The following is a 17,742-nucleotide window of genomic DNA, read 5'->3' as shown; positions in this document are numbered from 1 at the left end:
CACACACACACACACAAAAACAGAGGATGACATTGTCCTGTACACGAGAGCACAAGGAAACACATAAGACAGGATGCGCACATGGGGAATTTTCACATACACACACACCCACGCCTACACACAAACAGAAGTACACACACGGTGCAGGCCGTCTGTCGGATCAGTAGGAGATAAAGGATGCAGAATAACAGGAGGACCTTGGGGAGCAGAGCAAGTCATCTGTCTCAAACATGAACAGACTGAGCGCACTCCAACATGACAGATGTAGACAGACTCATCTTCGAGCACATCGCATCCTGAACCTTTCTCCTGCACTCACTGCCCCCCCCGCCCCCCTCCACCCCTCCAGCCCCCCTTCCCTGCCCGCCACACACACACACAAACACTCACAAAATGAAGGAGGCCTGTTAAAAATGTGCATGCACGCTTCTAAGCTGAAACCCACATAATCTGACAGGTGTGCACCGGGGGAGTGCAGATCATAGAATTCTGAATGCAGTCGATTGCCACAATAAAACAGAGTAACCTGAGGAAGGGGGGGGGACTTATAGCTTATAATACTATAAGCTGTTGCATATAGTATTAAAGTTATGAGAAGCGACGACAGCAGCCAAAGCATCCAATATTAATTTCATAACCACACTGTGACTGTGAAATTCAAGCCTAGCGTGACTCTGTTGTTCTCAATATGGAACATTTTTAGATATTAGCTTTTTCAACTTTACCAGCTATAATGTATTCTGTTGTGTGGAGAAGTTGCCAGTAGCCCACACAACCCTCCCTAATGACAGAGTAGCTAATTGGCTGTAATGGCTCTTTTCACCGATATCACTGAGCTGCAGCCGCAGAAAACCTCAGCAATTTTACACAAACCATATGCAGGGGGAAAAACAGCCTGAAGAAGACGAAGCCTGGCCTGGAGTCACTCTTTTCTTGCTTCAGTTGACCAGCCGTTGTGTACATCTAAATGCTCAACCGCAAGAAGGAAAAGGAACCCTTCAGATGGTTCTGACTGTTATTTTTCTTTGTTCGCTGTAAACGTCGCTCACCATCAATTAGACAATTATTTCAACTGCTACAACCCTAGTAGGCCCACACACATTAACACCCTTGAATACACAAAACTAACAGGTGAACAAACATGCCCTGAGAGCTACACAAACACAAAACACCCAGCACACACACACACACACACACACACACACACACACACACACACACACACACACACACGCCTCTGAACTCTCGTCTGAGACAGTGCATCATTTGACTAATAGCAGCTGAAATGTTGCGTGTTCAGAGAAATAAGCGGGCGGGAAACTGGGTCAGAGAGAAAAAAACTGGCATTTCACCTTCCTATTGGTCAGAGCTAAAGGTTAGAAGAGATGCAACACATGCTGAAGCACACATACGCGCTAAAGCTAAAGGTTAATATTGTACATGTGGGAGTTGCGAAGTTACTGTTTATCTCGCTCTTAACCAGTGTGTGTGTGTGTGTGTGTGTCTGTGTGTGTGTATGTGTGTGTGTGGGTTTGCGTGCGTGTGTCTGTGTGTGTGTGTGTGTGTGCGCAGGGCTTGTTTGTGAGCTTGTGTGCGTAGTGAACAATGAGTACAAAGAGTTTTATCCTTGTTAAAGACAAAGGGGAGTTAGACATTAGTATTTCATTAATCCCATCACTGACCCTGTGTTTCTCTTAGCACAGAAGATAGTGGGCGAGATGCCCACACTCATCGACCAGCAGCCCATTAATCCACATCAACAGTCAGTCGACATGACTTCTTCTGCTCCTGTATTCCCTCACCAGTTCCCCCATCTACCCTAATTTCTTCTGGAGATTCTGTGAAACTGACTGATCACTTTCTGCTGCTGCTTCAAATTAAGAGCCATACAGGCTCTACCTCAGACGTACCCTTTGGTCATGCCCAGAGTTGAGATCATTCTGGGAAATTCTACACAAAGAAATGGAGCATATTATTCAATTTTCATTCTCTATTAACCATCATTTTATACTGGAGAGAGTTGGGGAGAATGCCAAGAGAAACTGAGAGAAGAGATAAGTATCTGTTGAGAATATTAAGAGTAACTGCCCTGAAATTACTGCTACCAAATGGCTGCAAAAATATGTCCATTTGTGACAAAATAGGGACAAATAATTTGATGTATCGGATGGATAACATATAAAACATGGGGAACTTTTGTTGTGGATGAAATATTTTGAGTTATTTACTATTTAATTGTTAATCAAAGCTTTAGTCATGTATGTATTTATTTATTTATCTATCTATGAAAATAGTTTTTGCTGTTCCCTTGCTTCTTAATTATTACAAATGGATCTACATATTGTGTCAGGCCCTTTTCACAAACTGAAAAAAAAATATTTTGTAATTATGCCGTTACATGTGGCTTGATGGTATGGATCATATTAATATAAAACGAAGCAACGAAACTCTTACTGTGACACAGCTACTGCACAGGAAGTGCAGCCTTAGACACGAAGCTTAGCAGCGAGCCAACTTAAACGATTTGTGTCAGCGATTCCCAACCTTTTTGACTTGTGACCCCTCACCACAAATTATAGGAGATTTTTCCGTCTCAGATTGTCTCGTTATAAGAGGCCTAAAGAGGCGAAAGTACTCATTATTCATAAGAGAAAAGTAACAAAATATCTCTTTTGTGTAACGGAAATCTATCTTTTCTTTCTTATCCTTATCCTCTTTAATCATCTTGTGACCCCTCTGATTTTTCTCGGGGCCACTTGTTGAGGCTCCATTCTTTGGTTGGGAATCGCTGGTTTCATGATGTGATATTTTTCTGCATTTTCATTGTTGAAAACTATTTTGCCTCCAAAGCAAATGCATCCAGACACTCTCACTAACACTCAATGAATAAACAAACTACAATGTTCTGAGCTCCTTCTCTTTGTAATAAAACTTGCAAAATTACAGGTTGTCAAGAGAGAAAACAGACTGTAGAGCTCTGATTATCCCATTATTGTTTCCATAAAAATGCCTTTGTATTAAGCTTAGCGTTTTATAAATCCCAGTAGTTTTCCTCAAAAGCATCCACATTAGTGGGTGGTATTGGTATTGTCAGGTTACATGTGTAATCAGCTGACAGATGCCCACAGAGAGTCTCTTGGTGAGTTTGTTCCTCAGCAGGAGGCTCATTGATGTTTTCGTCTTGCTTCATTTGCACTGATAATCACATGAGGTGAACCATGGTTCACTCGCTAAATCCCAGCAGATGATAAAACTGATCCTCTCCGTCTTCTCTCTGGCCTTTGTGGTCATCTACAAAGGTGATATGGGACTCTGGACTCCAGAGAGGAGTCGCCCTGCTCGATCTGAAGGTCCACGAGCCACAAATCAGCCTGTGCTGCCTGATAAAAGAAGCGCTGGGATAGATCGGAATGTGGTGGGAGATAGTCGTGGCATGTCAAAGGCCATGAGGCTCCAGAAAACTAGACTGACTAAAGAGCTAATCTGTGAGCAAACTCCCCCCAAAGGGAAATCAGAGCCGAAGCCCTGGAACAAGTTAACGAACATGAACAGCGGAGGCCGATATATCCTCAGAGAACTCGCTGCTCATGCTGGTGCATGTAAAAAATGTGCTCGCAGGGACTGTGTGTATGTGTGTGTGTGTGTGTGTGTGTGTGTGTGTGTATGCATGTGTCTCTCTCTGTGTGAGTTTATGCAAATGTGTTTAGATGTGTGTACATGTGTGTGAGGCTCGACTGTGTCTGTGTGGAGCTCCTACACTGTGTCCATTCATCCTCTGTGGAGCTTCATTTTCACTGACCTTTTCAATCTGGCCTCCAGAAGAGAGTTATGACAACTGAGCCAGCCCTGTGTTCCTCGGCACAATAACACACATCAAGGATGGGAAACAAACAAACAAACAAACAATAACTCTTACCGCAGGCTCAGCACTTCCCATCTCAAATAGGTAATGCAAAACAAACCCAAGGAGGTAGGCTATTCTAAGTAAGGGACAGGGAACGGTACAGTGATGTGATGTGCGAGGAGAGGCAGAGCAGGCGTTAAGGCTCAAGTGAGAAAGCTGCCTTCAGGCTATTGAAACTGCCTGTGTGATGTTCAGGTCAGAGGAAAACAAAAAGTGAAAGATTTAGGGCTACAACTAACTATTTTTGTCACGAAGAAGACGGAAAACAATGAAAAACGGCTATCATAATCTCCCAGAGCACATGGTGATGTTTCCAAATGTAAAACCATCAGTTTAAAACCCAAATCTATTTAATTTACAGTGATGTATAACACAGAGAAGCAGCAAACCCTCACATCTGGGAGGCTGGAACGAGCGAACGTTTAAGATTTTTGCTTGATAAATGCCTCATGAGTGGTTGAATAAACGTTTTAGCACTGGAGAGATTACAGCGCAGACAGGCAGTAAAGACAGTGAGATGGACAAAAAGAGAGAGAGAGAGAGAGAGATGTCAGAGAGACAGAGACTTCACTTGTTAAAGAGGAGTGAGTCGATGTCAGCCCATCTGTTGTCTGAAAAAATCAAAATCTGCAAGAGACACGACCAGGGCAGAGACGCAGAGCAAGAGAGAGAGAGAGAGAGAGAGAGGGGATAGTGCACAGGTGTGTGGGTGTGCGTGTGTCCCTGTGACCGTGCATGTGCGTGCTTGTGTGAGTGTGCATGTGTGAGCCCGTGTGTCTAAACCCTCGGGGAATCCTCTGTACCTGCTAACATAGAGTCGACTGAACAAAGCTGACTGCAGCCAACATGGGACACAAGTCAGTGCAGCTCTAATGCACGCACACACACAGATACACACACACACACACACTGAGAGACACATGGTGACATGGAGACAGACAGATATATAATAGATTGAGGCTCTGATGTAGCTGATGTGTAAAGTGCCAGAGCTGCGAGTGCAGCTCCAAACCACAGCGAAGGCTCCTCCGAGCTCTGAGGCCAGGCTGCAACACAAGAAGCAGGAAAAGAAACACACTCTTCCTCCCTTCCCCTGTTATTCGCCAAAACCCCAATCAGAGAGCACAGCAGACCACAGAAAAAATGCTGCTGATTACATCCTAATACACACAAAGCCAGCAGCTGACGCACATATACAAACACGCACATGCACGCACACACACACACGCGCGCGCACACACACACACACACACACACACACACACACACACACACACACACACACACGTACACGTACACACACTGATTACATCCTCTCTGGTGCTCCTCTATCCTCATCCCTGGTATCGGTTACACGGTAAAGCCACGCTGATCGAGGATCAGTGTTTTTTGGCGCAGGGCGGTGAAAGAGTTCGGGAGCTTAACCTCTAGTCCGAGAGCGGAGAGAGACTGAGGCTCCGGACCCCTGTGCCCCCAGCACAAATAAACAGCCACAACACAAAAATGTCTGGCAGACTCGAAACAATTTCCTGAAGGATCTGTCACTGTGCAGGAGAGAAGAGGCAGAGGAGGCAGGCGAGGGAGGGAGGGAGGAGGGTAAGATCTAAGGAAGAGAGAAAATAGGTGGAATGGAAAGGCAGAGGGAGAAAAAGATTAAGTTGCAGAAGGAAAAAAGAGGGAGAGAGGAGCAGAAAGAGAGAAAGAAATTGGACCTGTGGGTTTGGAACGAGAGGTAAAATCGTTCCGTCGCCATCTACGAAATCATCAACTCTGTGTGAGAGGCGGCACAGCCTGAACTCAAACACAACACGCATTTATTTGAAGACATGACGCTTCCATCTATGCATCCATCATGGTACGCATGCACAAACTTACAGCACACACATTCATACCCATGGGACCGCTGACTGAGAGCATCTTGTGCTCAGCTAAGCAACAGTTCTCTTGAATGTGCATTAACAAATGCACAATGCATATAGCAGCTTCTATTACGCAAGCAAATCTGTGCAGAGAGGAGGATGGACGTGTGCGAGCGCATTGTGTCTGTGTGTTTTTTTTTTTGTGAGCATCTATTTGCATGCTGTGTGAGCTTATGAGTATATATATATTTGAATTTGCTTATGTGGCTTTGTGCTTATTTATGCCTGTGTGTTTGTGCGCACACACGCCTCTTGTGTGTTTGTCTGCTCCTGTTACTGTGTTTGTGTGCCTGCGGTCGTGCTGGAATGGAACATGGACATTTTGCCACCGAGCTGAATTCACAGAAACGGGCTTGGTCCTGGCCTGCAGAGCAGTATTTAGACTCTGTATTTATGCGTTGGACAACCACAGCAATCTCTATCACCGCCTTGTGATTCATGTTTGTTTGCTTTGCTCGGCGCTGATTCGATTCCATCAAGAAGCTCCTTTTTCTCTCTTGCTCCCCCAAAACGTTTTCCGCAGAAATGTTCACGCCATCCCCGGTCAGGGTTTCATCAGCCACCCCTCAGCGTAGCTGACCAAGCATGCAGTGGTTTCCATAGCAAGGATGCGACATTAAAACTAACAACCTCTATAATTATACATCCATATTTCTCCGATGAGTTTGTGTAAACAAGCCCGGGCTCCAGCTCGGGGAGGCGGACTTCTTGGCAGGCCCAGGCTGAGGGTGCCACTGAATGGCTGTCGGAAAACAAAGCCATTTCAGAGTGTGCCTTGGAAAAGAGAAACCACTGTTCTAGGGATGGTGGAGAGGGAGAGCGAGCTCAGTCTGACAGACAGAGAGCTGTGATTTGAGCTTAGCTATTGGCCAGAGAAGAAAGACACTGAGAATATGTGTTGTTGGCAAAGCAGAGGGCAAACAACCTCAGACATCTCAGATGGAAAGGGAAATATGCATTTCCAGAGTGTTTTAGATTATGGGCTGTCATTGTTTTATCCTACGCTTATGTTTTTTTATACAGCGATACACCATTGTCCGTTACAATTTGCCTTATGGACAATGATGCTCATCTTCTCGTGTCCTACATTTACTTTTCCTAATCACTATGGACTCTACTCCAAACACGCATCTTTCCAGCAGTCTTAAGATGTCTCCTCTCCTTTTGCCTGAAGCTATTTTAGGGTTGCAAAACCACAGAGATGGTTTCTGCATGGCGGATGGAATTAAAGAAAACCAGGAAGCTGCTTTCAATAATTGAAAATCGCTCATAGAGACAAGAGTCATTCAGCAAATGAGTTTGTGTTAGTTGAGAGAAGAAAAACGAAAACAAAAATCAACAGTGTTGTTGTTTCGCAGAGTTAGCTCTGTGGTCTCTCGTGGTCTGTGTGCTGAGAGGAGATCTAAGCTATCAGTTAACAAAAATGACTTGAACACAGACTTCCCACAGAAACTACACACACACACACACACACACACACACACACACACAAACAACCTCCCAACGTGAGAGCAGAATAATGGAATGAGAAAAGGATGGTTGGAGGAGTAAGGGGTGACAGAAGAAGAGAGAGGGAGAGAGAGAAAGAGGGAGGCCTTGCACGCAGGATAAAATATTCTAATAAGATAAGCATGGAGCACAGCCGAGGAGGGATGAGTGTCTGCGTTTGGAGATGCACGGAGCGGACTAATTGAGATGAATAAATGAATATATCAGCTTCATCTAGCAGCGACGGGTTCAGCCGTAACCAATGGTTACCATTCACTGGTACAGCCACGTGAACCAGCCCTCCCTCTAAAGGAAATCCTCATGTCCCTCCTACCAGCACACGTCCACACCCACCCCCCACCCCCCCCCCCCACTCCGACCCAGCCCCCCCACCGCTGCCGCCGCCCCTCCACTCTAAACAAACTCCTCTGTAATAAACGAAAGGCAATAACCAGCGACAATAACGCTGTGCCTGCTAACCCTCTCTGAATGAAATATCCAGAGGAGAAGTAGCAGAGGCAGCCTGGATAGATTTGCAAAGCAAGCAGAAAGTCATATATTACACTGGCACTCTAATAAACACTGGGCTATATTCACTCATTGGGGGGCTGGAGGGTTGGGAGGTTGTTGGGTGGGGGGTAAATCTCCTTATCCCAGGCCATGCTGCTTCACCGGCGCTAACCTGACCTGTTAGCAGGGTTTACTTTGAAAATGAAATCCGTTAAGGCTTCCTGATTAGCTACTTAAAACTCTAAAAGGTAACATCAGTGACAGATACTCCCGAGTCAATCCACCACCGACTTCCTATGTGGATTCACTTCTTCAAGAATTTAGCTTTTTTTGAATAATTTACTCTTTAAAAAACATGACATACACTATAACACAGCACTGACAAAACTTAAAGGTAAGGATGATGTGACACACTTTTATACAACATATATCCTCTACAATCATGGGAAATAAAGTGATGAAACATTTGTTGAGCTTTAATATTTCTTGATCCCATGATATGTACCATGGCATTTAAAATGGGCCAAGTAAGTGATTTTTTGACCCAATAAAACAATGTGTCCTTTGTTCTTTATTGATGGCAACTACGTGGGAGAGTCCATAATTGTTGCAAAAGGAAAATCCTGCACAGTGTCTCTTGCTTGTAATTAAAATATTTCAGTGTGGTTTTACAGAGGGAGGTTACCAGATGTGAACAGTTATTGTTCCTCAACAAAAATTCATGTAATTGCGAGTAAGAAATGCGTGAGTTATTTGCATCTCTATAATCTGACGATCAAAATGCCTTTTGTCCTTCTCAAATGTGCCGCTGACAAACGCAATTGCCTTTTTTTTTTTCTAAGTGGCTGAGATTTGATTATGGTAATTTTATGTTAACTCTAAAACATGACATTTAACTTTTTTCTTTTCCTAATCAGATTACTGTTATTGCACTTAAATCGAGCTATGAGCCTACCAGTGTTTATATTTATTTGACTCTGCACAAGTTTCCACTTAGGTGTGTTTGTGTGTGTGTTTGTGTGTGTGTGTGTGTGTGTTTAGTCTTGAGCTCACTTGCATTATTACCGCGAGTACCTGCGTGGGAGCACGCGTGTGCACATATGTTGGAGTGTTTACATCCTTACAAATGTAGGGCAGGGGCGGATCTTGTGATCCGCTGCAGCCGGGCCAGGGATTTCAAACTTGACCTTCAACTCTCCCAAGGGCAAATAAAAGGTAAAGAAGCTGAGTCGGAAAGCAAAAGCAAGATAGTGTTGGATGCATATTGCCCAATAGAGGAATCCTTTGGGGGGGGGGGGTTGTTTGATGGATGGAGGGGTGTACAATGTGTAGGATGCTAGAGGAAAAAATAACAGCGATACAGAGGAAGAGCCCACGCTGAGGAGCATGAATGTTAGTGATATGCAGCATACCTCCTAACCTTAATCCTGTCAGGTGTGAGCACCACAGAAAGATCATCCCACAGTGTCAAATGCGATTTGTCAGATATATTCTGAGGTATTGTTTTTCAAAGACTGGGTAAGCACCCATGTTTAAACGAGTCAGGAAATAAATAGAGATTTTCCATTTCCAATTTATCCATGAACAATGAAGTGCTTATCAGTCACTCTGTGTTTTCCATACTAAAAAAAGTGGAAGGAGTTCCACTGGATTTACCTGCAAAGTCAAACAAACTAGGCGGCGAAGAATGAAAACAACTTGGCTGTCTGCTGCATGTATTTTACTAAGGCAATCTTCTGGAGGTGAGATAGCATGTGCTCCACTGCAGCAGTATTCTGGTGGGGAAGTCGGTGTGTGTCAGAGACCACGATGGTACACTGAGATGGAGAGTGACAGCTGTCAGGAAGGATCAGGCTTACCCTGCCCCGCTACACAGGAAATCAAGAGAGAAGAGGGGTGTATGACGACAGGCTGCCTCTGTTTACTGCCTCATGGCCTTACCCTTATATAGAACAGAGACGCACCGGCCCGGCTAACCACCGAAAGCATATCACCGAGCAGTCATGGTACATTATTTCAATGAGGGGCGAATGGGAGAGAAAATGGAGGGACTTTTTCTGGCTCCACTGGGGACGTATAAAGACTGTCTGTATATATATGTATGCTTGTCCCTTCTCTCTCTTTCCCGCTCTGTTGCTCATTTTCTCCATTATATTTCCTTCGCTTTAAAAGCCTCCTGTCTAAAATCACTTCTCTCCTGACTTTAACCTCCAAACACAGCGCAGCCATTTTCCTCACAAACAGCTCATTCCATATCCTGTGTTTAGACAACGCAATGAAATACAACCAGTTTATCCGCTCATACACAGGGGGGTTGGGAAGGTGTATGTATATATATGTATGTATGTATGTGTGCGTGTGTGTGTGTGTGTGTGTGTGTGTGTGTGTGTGTGTGTGTGTGTGTGTGCACATCGGGGGTCCAGGGTACTGATGGACAGCACAACCTGGTGCTAGGTCTGGGGTTTAGATCAGTGCAGGGTTATCATTACTGAATCCCTGCTGTGTTTCCGCGACCTCTTGCGCATGAGTTTTGACCTTTGACCTCACCCCTCCCCGTGACTCCTGTCAAGAGTCAGGGCCGGGATGGACGAGACCGAGCGGACGGGATCCCCTGCTGTGACACGGCTCGCACGGGACACACACACATAAACAAGTGTACACACACACACACACACACACGCACACCATTTGTTGCTTACTTTACCCCACACCTTTTGTTGCTTATTCAACCCCTTGGAAGGAGCAAGCACAAGTAAGGGTGGGGGTGGGGGATGAAAGACAAACGGAGCCGTGTAGTCAGAGTGGAGGCCGGGGGACAAGAAAAACCCTGCTGGAAGATTCAGTGGAATGTCCACTCCCTATGCATCTTCTTCTCGTCTCAAACAGCGTCTGCCACGTTCGACCGTTAATCAGGTCAGATAAGCCGGGTCTTTATAGGCCGAGGAGATTTACACCGCTCTGCTGGCCGGCTGGACCACATCCACAGCAGAGACGGTGGGATAACGCACTCACATCTTCTAGGCGGGGATAAGCTGGCCTAAAGGGGCTTCAACACACACACACACACACACACACACGCACACACACACACAAACACAAACACAATGTGGATCCTGCTAAACAAGAAAAGCAGGAAAAGTGAGTTCAGTGGAGGTGATCGCTCTCCCTCGCCTGCTCCCACAAGAAAACACACACATATTACAAACACACACGGCAACGACGCATGGCTATTATCTAAATGATAGATGACGTGTGTCGAGGTGTGTGTGTGCATGCTGGCTGGAGTGGAATAAATAAAGCGAGCTCTTCCTGTTGCAAAGGACAACAACATTAACATAATACAGAGACAAATACTACATCCAAATTACTGCTGACACCAGAACGCTACAGTATATGAGCCTAATAATGATCCACCAGCAGGCTGGATCCAGCACGACCAGCCTCCCCTGTGAAGGATTTGTGATCTCACAACTGACTCTAGATATGAGTTCACAGTCTGAAACACTATGTAGTGAGTGTTAAGTATTCTTAGCACTTGCATAATACACACATCAGCAAGAATGTCGTTATGCAGCGGAGACACAAGAGAGCGTCGTATAAAAGCAAATTCAACCTAAAGTAAAGTTAGTTGATGTTCTGGCTTTGATGTTGGATCACACTGTAGCGAAGACGCACGCCCACGCACATGTCACGAATAGAGTTAGTTAAAATATTTATGATGTAATCAGGAGACAATATGTGGAGCAGCCCCGCTAACAGCCGGCTAGGAAGAGTTTGAGCAGACGCCGAAAGTGCCCAAGGTGTTTTCTAAAGACATGTGGGTGTAATAAAGCTCAAAGAAATATTTCTTAAAGTCCACATGATATGTTGCCACAGGAGCGGCCCCCCAAAAAATTGCTGCTTGATAACATCACAAGCTTCATGCTTCCCTGCATTCTGGCTTTGAGGGAGAGTTCGCAAATATCGATTGAACTGCTGCAGATCAAAAGGAAAACATATGTGAGACTTAATTTAACGTGGACTTTTCCTTCGCAGGGAGATGATATAAAGACGCCATTTTATGAGAGTAAAACATACTGTAGCTTGTTTTTATTTTAAGATTGGAGAGATGTAACTTCATATCTTCTTGAGCAGTTCAAACGGACATGAAGTTAAATCATCCAGGGAAGCATTATATCCATATTCGGGAAAGAATGCAATGTGAGGAGATTAATACTTAAGACTTTTATGGCTACTTTAACATGTTGAAAGGTTAATTATGTCATAGATATATCAGTATTATATATTAAGCTTCATAAGGGAATATTGGTGGTGGCTCTTTTTTTTCTGCTGGCCCGCAGAGCCTCTATTGATTTCTCACTGTGCCAGCAGCTCTTAAAGAAAAGCTTGTTGCATGATAGTTTAGACATTACATCCCTAATGCCAAGATCATCTCTGATCATTTCATTGATTCAGAGAGGAATCAATTACAGATGCTGCAGAGCCTCCAGCTGTCAGTACCCTCAGACCAGATCAACCACAACACATGTTATGATTTTAGAAAACTGTTCATGTCATTCCAGGAAATGCGGGGCTTTCGGTTTTGGTGTTTTCATGGGTATTTGTTGACAATTATAAAAATACAGACCATCGTCAGCCTTATCCTTTACTGCAATAGAGCAGTGGATTTAGCTGGGTATACAACCTGGGCATGTAATTAATGGGGTTGAAGCATTTTATATACAGTATTATATATGCATCACTTCACAGTAGTGTTTTAAAAGTGGTTTTACAGTTTATACTTAATTAAAAGCGTTTCCTTGGGGACCTGGCAGACTGTGTGACATCAGCAGTTGAGCTCTAGAACAGTTCGACTGTGACACAACAACCAGCATTCTACATCAGAACCCGCAAACTCTTCACCCTGAGCTCACTCTGTTCATTTGTGCCAGGAAGAGCAACCAAGTTGTATTCTCAGCCCTATTGTCAAACCTATCGTTGTGAAATTTTAGTTGTTGCTTTGAAAGTTTTGTTTGTTCTGTTTGTTCTGTATTGTGATATACAGAAACTAAATATGGAGTTTCTTGAAGGAAGCAGAGGAATCTACAGACCCATCAGGGTATGTCAGAGGCCCAATTAAGAGGGCTGCATCCTTCTTGAGAGTGTTTGGTTTTTACTGCAGACTTTAAACATCTTCAAGTTTACTTTTAAAAAAACTAACATTATCTTCTTTGGTTTAAAGGTGTTGTTTGATACAACCATCTATGATCGGGCTCTGCAGCTCTGCTGGCATATAAAGAGCTACAAGTCTCAGGTAAGAACTACTATCCTTCAAAGCCCACAGCAACACAAAATGCCAGGTAAATCCTGATAAACTTTGTCTTGTCATACTTAAAGATGACATATCTCCTTGGTGTTTTTCAGATTGCTCTGTTGATGGAACTCCTAAAGCTTCAGCAGAAAAACCAGATCCCATCTCAGGTAACCGCTGAAGACATGATTGATCTCATTCTGGAGAGGAGCAAAAATACGCTGAGAGAGCGGTGAGTTACTGACACAAACACACAGTCCACCACTACACCTTGAACTCTTCTCATGTCACACCAATCTGTCTACAGTGAAGTGTAACAGTAAAGATAATGTCTGTTTTGTTTCTGTTTGAAGTCTTTGGGCGTTTGAGCTGGAGGATTTCGATGAGGACGAAGCCAGGCCTCTTCTGATGCTGGTAAGACAAGAATCCCAACACCACTTGAATTAGATTGGAATGATTTGTTTTATTATGTTGATTTAAATCTCTAAATATGAAATAACTGGACTATATACCTGATTTGTTGGTCCAGGTGTGGGCAATGAACGTCAGCAATAAAATGAGGGATATTGAGTTTGAGGCCAAAATGCTCCTCAAGTCCCCAGAGGCCATACCCCCTAATTTTCAGTGAGTCACATTAGACACACATTATCTATTAACAGCTGAACTACATTGGTTTTAATACGTCTGTGATATTCTGAATAAAATGTATTCTTTAAAATGTATTTTTATTGACTGTAACCCACAGACATCCTAAAGTCCTCAGCATGGCAAAAGACTATGCCAAGATCCTGAGACAGAGACAGCAGGAGGCATCCAGCTCTAAAGTGCTCTCTCCACAGGAGGTGGTGATGGAGGTGGTTCCCAGAGTCCTGCAGGGCTTCTGGGTGCTTCCCCCTCGCTCACTCTTAAACATGCCTTCCCAGCTGCTCAGCAAACTGTCTGTTGGGGTTGCAAAGGCCACTTTGGACCGTGTCTCCAGTGCTCTCACCACTATGGGACATCAAGCCAACTTCTCCCGCTCCATGAGGGATGACATGGTCCTGTCTATCCTAACAGAGATCAGGCAGATGTACCCACACGATATCCTGGTGAACAGGATCAAGAACTTTGCACCAGTGCTCCTGAGTAAAATTGCTGATGTCGCCGCAGAACAGATTTGTGAGATGTTTCGGCCCCAGAGCCCCAAAGTGCCGGCTCATCTGACACCTGCAGTTGAATCTCCAGCCACCACTTCTGAGGAGCAGCAAACACCCAGTCCACAGATAATCTCTGCTGTGGTTGAAACTCTACTGTCACACCCTGCTGAACCTGCAACCAAGGTTCACGCCAGAGAGGATGGTAGTGGAGAACCCAGCCTGGATAAGGACGTCAAATTCTCTAAAACACCAGACTCTGCTGTAATCACACCCCCTGCTGAACCTGCATCCAAGGTTCAGAACAGGGAGGATGTCATTGAAGAACACAGCCAGGTGAAAGACCCCAAACCCTCAACTGAACCAGACACTGCTGTGGTTAAAAAACTACTATCACACTGTGCTGAACCTGCATCCAAGGTTCAGGCCAGAGAGGATGGCAGAGGAGGATGCTGCGGGGAGGAGGACCCCAAAGCTCCAACTGAACCAAACACTGCTGTGGTTAAAAAACTACTGGCACAACCTGTTGAACCTGCATTCAAGGTTCAGGCCAGAGAGGAGAGCAGGGGAGAACCCAGCTGGGTGGAGGACCCCAACCCCTTCATTGAACCAGACATTGCTGTTGTTCAGGTTGCACCAGTTCCTCTTGAACATGTGGTGATCGCAACAGGTGACTCAGAGGTCACATCTACGAACAACAGAGAGACAAGCTTCCTCGACTTCCTTCGACCACTGCGGTGTTGTTTTCTATTCACAGACAAAAAAACTGATTAACTGTTGTGATGTATTAAATGTGTTGTATTTAATAAATATATTCTAATTAAAACATAAAATTATTGTGATCATGTCAAATTGTTTAAATACTCTACTGTTTAAAGTATGAACACTGATTTGGAATGTGGAATATTTTTTTCATTCACAATTTAATGCTCAGGGTAAATAAAACATTTAACACTCTAGCCCCAGGTTTTTATTGTTTTTGTTTTTCTTGTTAAACACAATCTACTTTGTGCAAATCCAAAAATACTGGTACAGAATATAATTTTAACTGCTAAAGTATTACTCAATGGTTACGCAAAATATTACCTATAATAAGTTAGCAATAATAAATTCACCAGAAACAGGCTCTATCTAAAAAGTAAAAAGTGTGTAGAATGCCTACATATTGTTTTGTAACAGGACGTATTTAGAGCCTACTTTCAGTAAATATGGTAATATCACAAAGCCAAAATACTTACAAGTAAAGATGCTGCATTGAAAGTAAATGTAAAAGAACAGGAGAACTATCAGAAAAATGTACATAATGTACAATGTATAGTTAACTAAATTGAAGATCAATATACAGAATAACCTTTATATAAATGTTCTTCTATGTCACCATTCATTTCACAGTTCGTAATAATTTGTTTTCCAGGAAAGAACAATATAATTTGGTGCTACTTACAAGGAAAATAGCAATTTCCCTGAAAGGAAAACTTAAATCTCCATGTATATTAAATCTTACCCTGCCCTGTTGCTTATTTTACATTTTACATTTTTTTTTTGAACTTGCTGTGCACTGACTAAAAGACTCTCTGGGTAACACATGCAATTAATTGGAAGTTAGGAAATTAAATGTGTGCCAACTAGACCCTGTCTTTATTTTCCCTAAAGTAGAACCAAAACACACAGTTCTTCTCTGTAAGCTTGAGATGTGATAAGAAACTGTTCTTAAATTACAGACCCGTAAAATGAAAGAACACCTCATCTTAAGATATAGGCTAACTCCATTACTATTTTTACAAAAAAAAAGCAAACTAGAAGTACAGTACTTAAGTAAGTAATTGTACTACCACCAATGAGCATGCAGTCTAGTTTTCACTGACAAGAGAACTTCCACCCTTAACACCTAATGCCACTGTGCCATGAGCAAGGCATGGTATATCACAAGCCACTTGTTGCTATGGAGCTGCTGCAGGGACCATTAAAATACAGTTTTGACAAAGAAACTCCCAGGTGTGACTGTGAGTAACCGAGTGTGAAGCAGAGATTATTGTTCAGATTGTTCCAGTTTCTCTTGTTAAATGAAGGCTAAAAAGCGAAATGTCAACAAGAATAATAATAATAATAATAATAATAATTCAGGACAAACTTACAGGTGATGTAGTAGTTGACGTTCTTCTTGAACTCCAGGCCCATGTAGTTGGGGCTGAACTCCTGGAACTTGATGGTGAACTTGATGTCCTTCTCGGGCTTGTTGCAGTTGACCAGGACATTAGGATCGAGGACGGTACTGCAGCTCTCCGCCTGCTCCCTCTTCACCAGGTACAACTTGTAGAACTCATATTCTCTGCCTTGGTCCGCTTTGGGACAGATGATGTCCAGCTTGTCCCCGATGTCTGGGTAGATCACCAGGCCTTTTCCAGCCAGAAACCTGAGGGACGAAACAAAGAAGACAAAGTGTTACTCACACATAATTAAGGCAGTCTGGAAAAGCAGCCACATAATTCAATAGTAGTTTATACAGTCTTAATACTTTGAGCTATGGGAGTTATGGGTTTAGATTTGTCTGGCATGGGCTTTTAGGAAGAGCGTAGTTAATTTAACCCCACAAAAAGACGGCATGTAGCAGCTTGACATTGTTCAGTGTTACTCCACAGAGCGTTTCACACAAATCCTCTAAAGTTTCTTACTCCATACTTGGATCCGAATCAAAGCATACCAAAAGTTTGCAAGGAGGGAAACAAGATGGCCATACACAAAATGGCTGCCACAGAAATGGCTACAGATAGGATTACATCCAATGAATGCCACAGATTCTTTTCTTCTTTACTTTTTTTTTTTTTCATACTTTTGGTGCTTCAACATTATATCAACACTGCCTCTATTTCAGAGGTCAGAGTTCTGGAGGAAAACAGTGCGCAGGGGTCAGTCAGGAGCACAGGTCGGGAGGTTAAGGCTTCCTGGTTCATCTTCGCTCTGCCATGATCATCCACTGGAGGATTAAGATAATCCATCTGGCCTTACTGTACCTCTCCACCTCGCTCTCTGCTGCCAACTCAATCAGATCAGCTCTTGTTCTCTATTATTCACTAAAGGTGGGGAACAGGAGGAGACCCAGTGTGCGTGTGTAAGTGTGTGTGAAGAGAGGGGGCGGGGGTACACTGAGTACTTGCAGTGTGTTTGGGCAGTGGTGTGTATGTTTATGCAGGTCTGCATGTGTGTGTATGTGTGCTAGTCGGTCAGCAAAATGGGCTGAGGTTGCGGTCTGATGGGGGGGCAGACGGGCTGAATCATTGTTCTGGACTTGTTTGAGGCTTAAAATGTCAACATGGTTCAGCTCTGCTGTCCCAGTTAGCCAAGCATTAACCCAGACAGCCGGACTGACCACGGGTGTGTTTATGTAAGTGTGTGTACATGTGTGTGTGTGTGTGTGTGTGTGTGTGTGTGTGTGTGTGTGTGTGTGTGTGTGTGTGTGTGTGTATGTGTTGTGGTCGCAGACAGTGAGCACAGCAGCGG

The 17,742-nt window shown here is 43.8% G+C and overlaps 1 protein-coding gene and 1 long non-coding RNA gene across 2 annotated transcripts in view; one reads left to right on the top strand and one right to left on the bottom strand.

Moving 5' to 3' along the window:
- efnb1 (ephrin B1) overlaps nt 1–17,742 on the bottom strand; it is a 61,913-nt gene that overhangs the window by 19,612 nt on the left and 24,559 nt on the right. The window contains exon 2 of the mRNA XM_022751874.1: nt 16,380–16,657. Within this exon, the coding sequence (XP_022607595.1) occupies nt 16,380–16,657 (278 nt within the window). The remainder of the gene's footprint in view (nt 1–16,379; nt 16,658–17,742) is intronic.
- On the top strand, nt 13,082–13,509 carry LOC111226624. Its single transcript, XR_002665315.1, has 3 exons — nt 13,082–13,114; nt 13,225–13,343; nt 13,465–13,509. It is a non-coding gene; the product is annotated as an uncharacterized LOC111226624 (long non-coding RNA).

This window comes from Seriola dumerili, unplaced genomic scaffold (assembly GCF_002260705.1).
Source record: "Seriola dumerili isolate Sdu_G_001 unplaced genomic scaffold, Sdu_1.0 BDQW01000161.1, whole genome shotgun sequence".
Lineage (NCBI taxonomy): Eukaryota > Metazoa > Chordata > Actinopteri > Carangiformes > Carangidae > Seriola > Seriola dumerili.
Note: the sequence above shows the minus strand (reverse complement) of the source record. Positions and strands in the feature narration are given on the sequence as shown.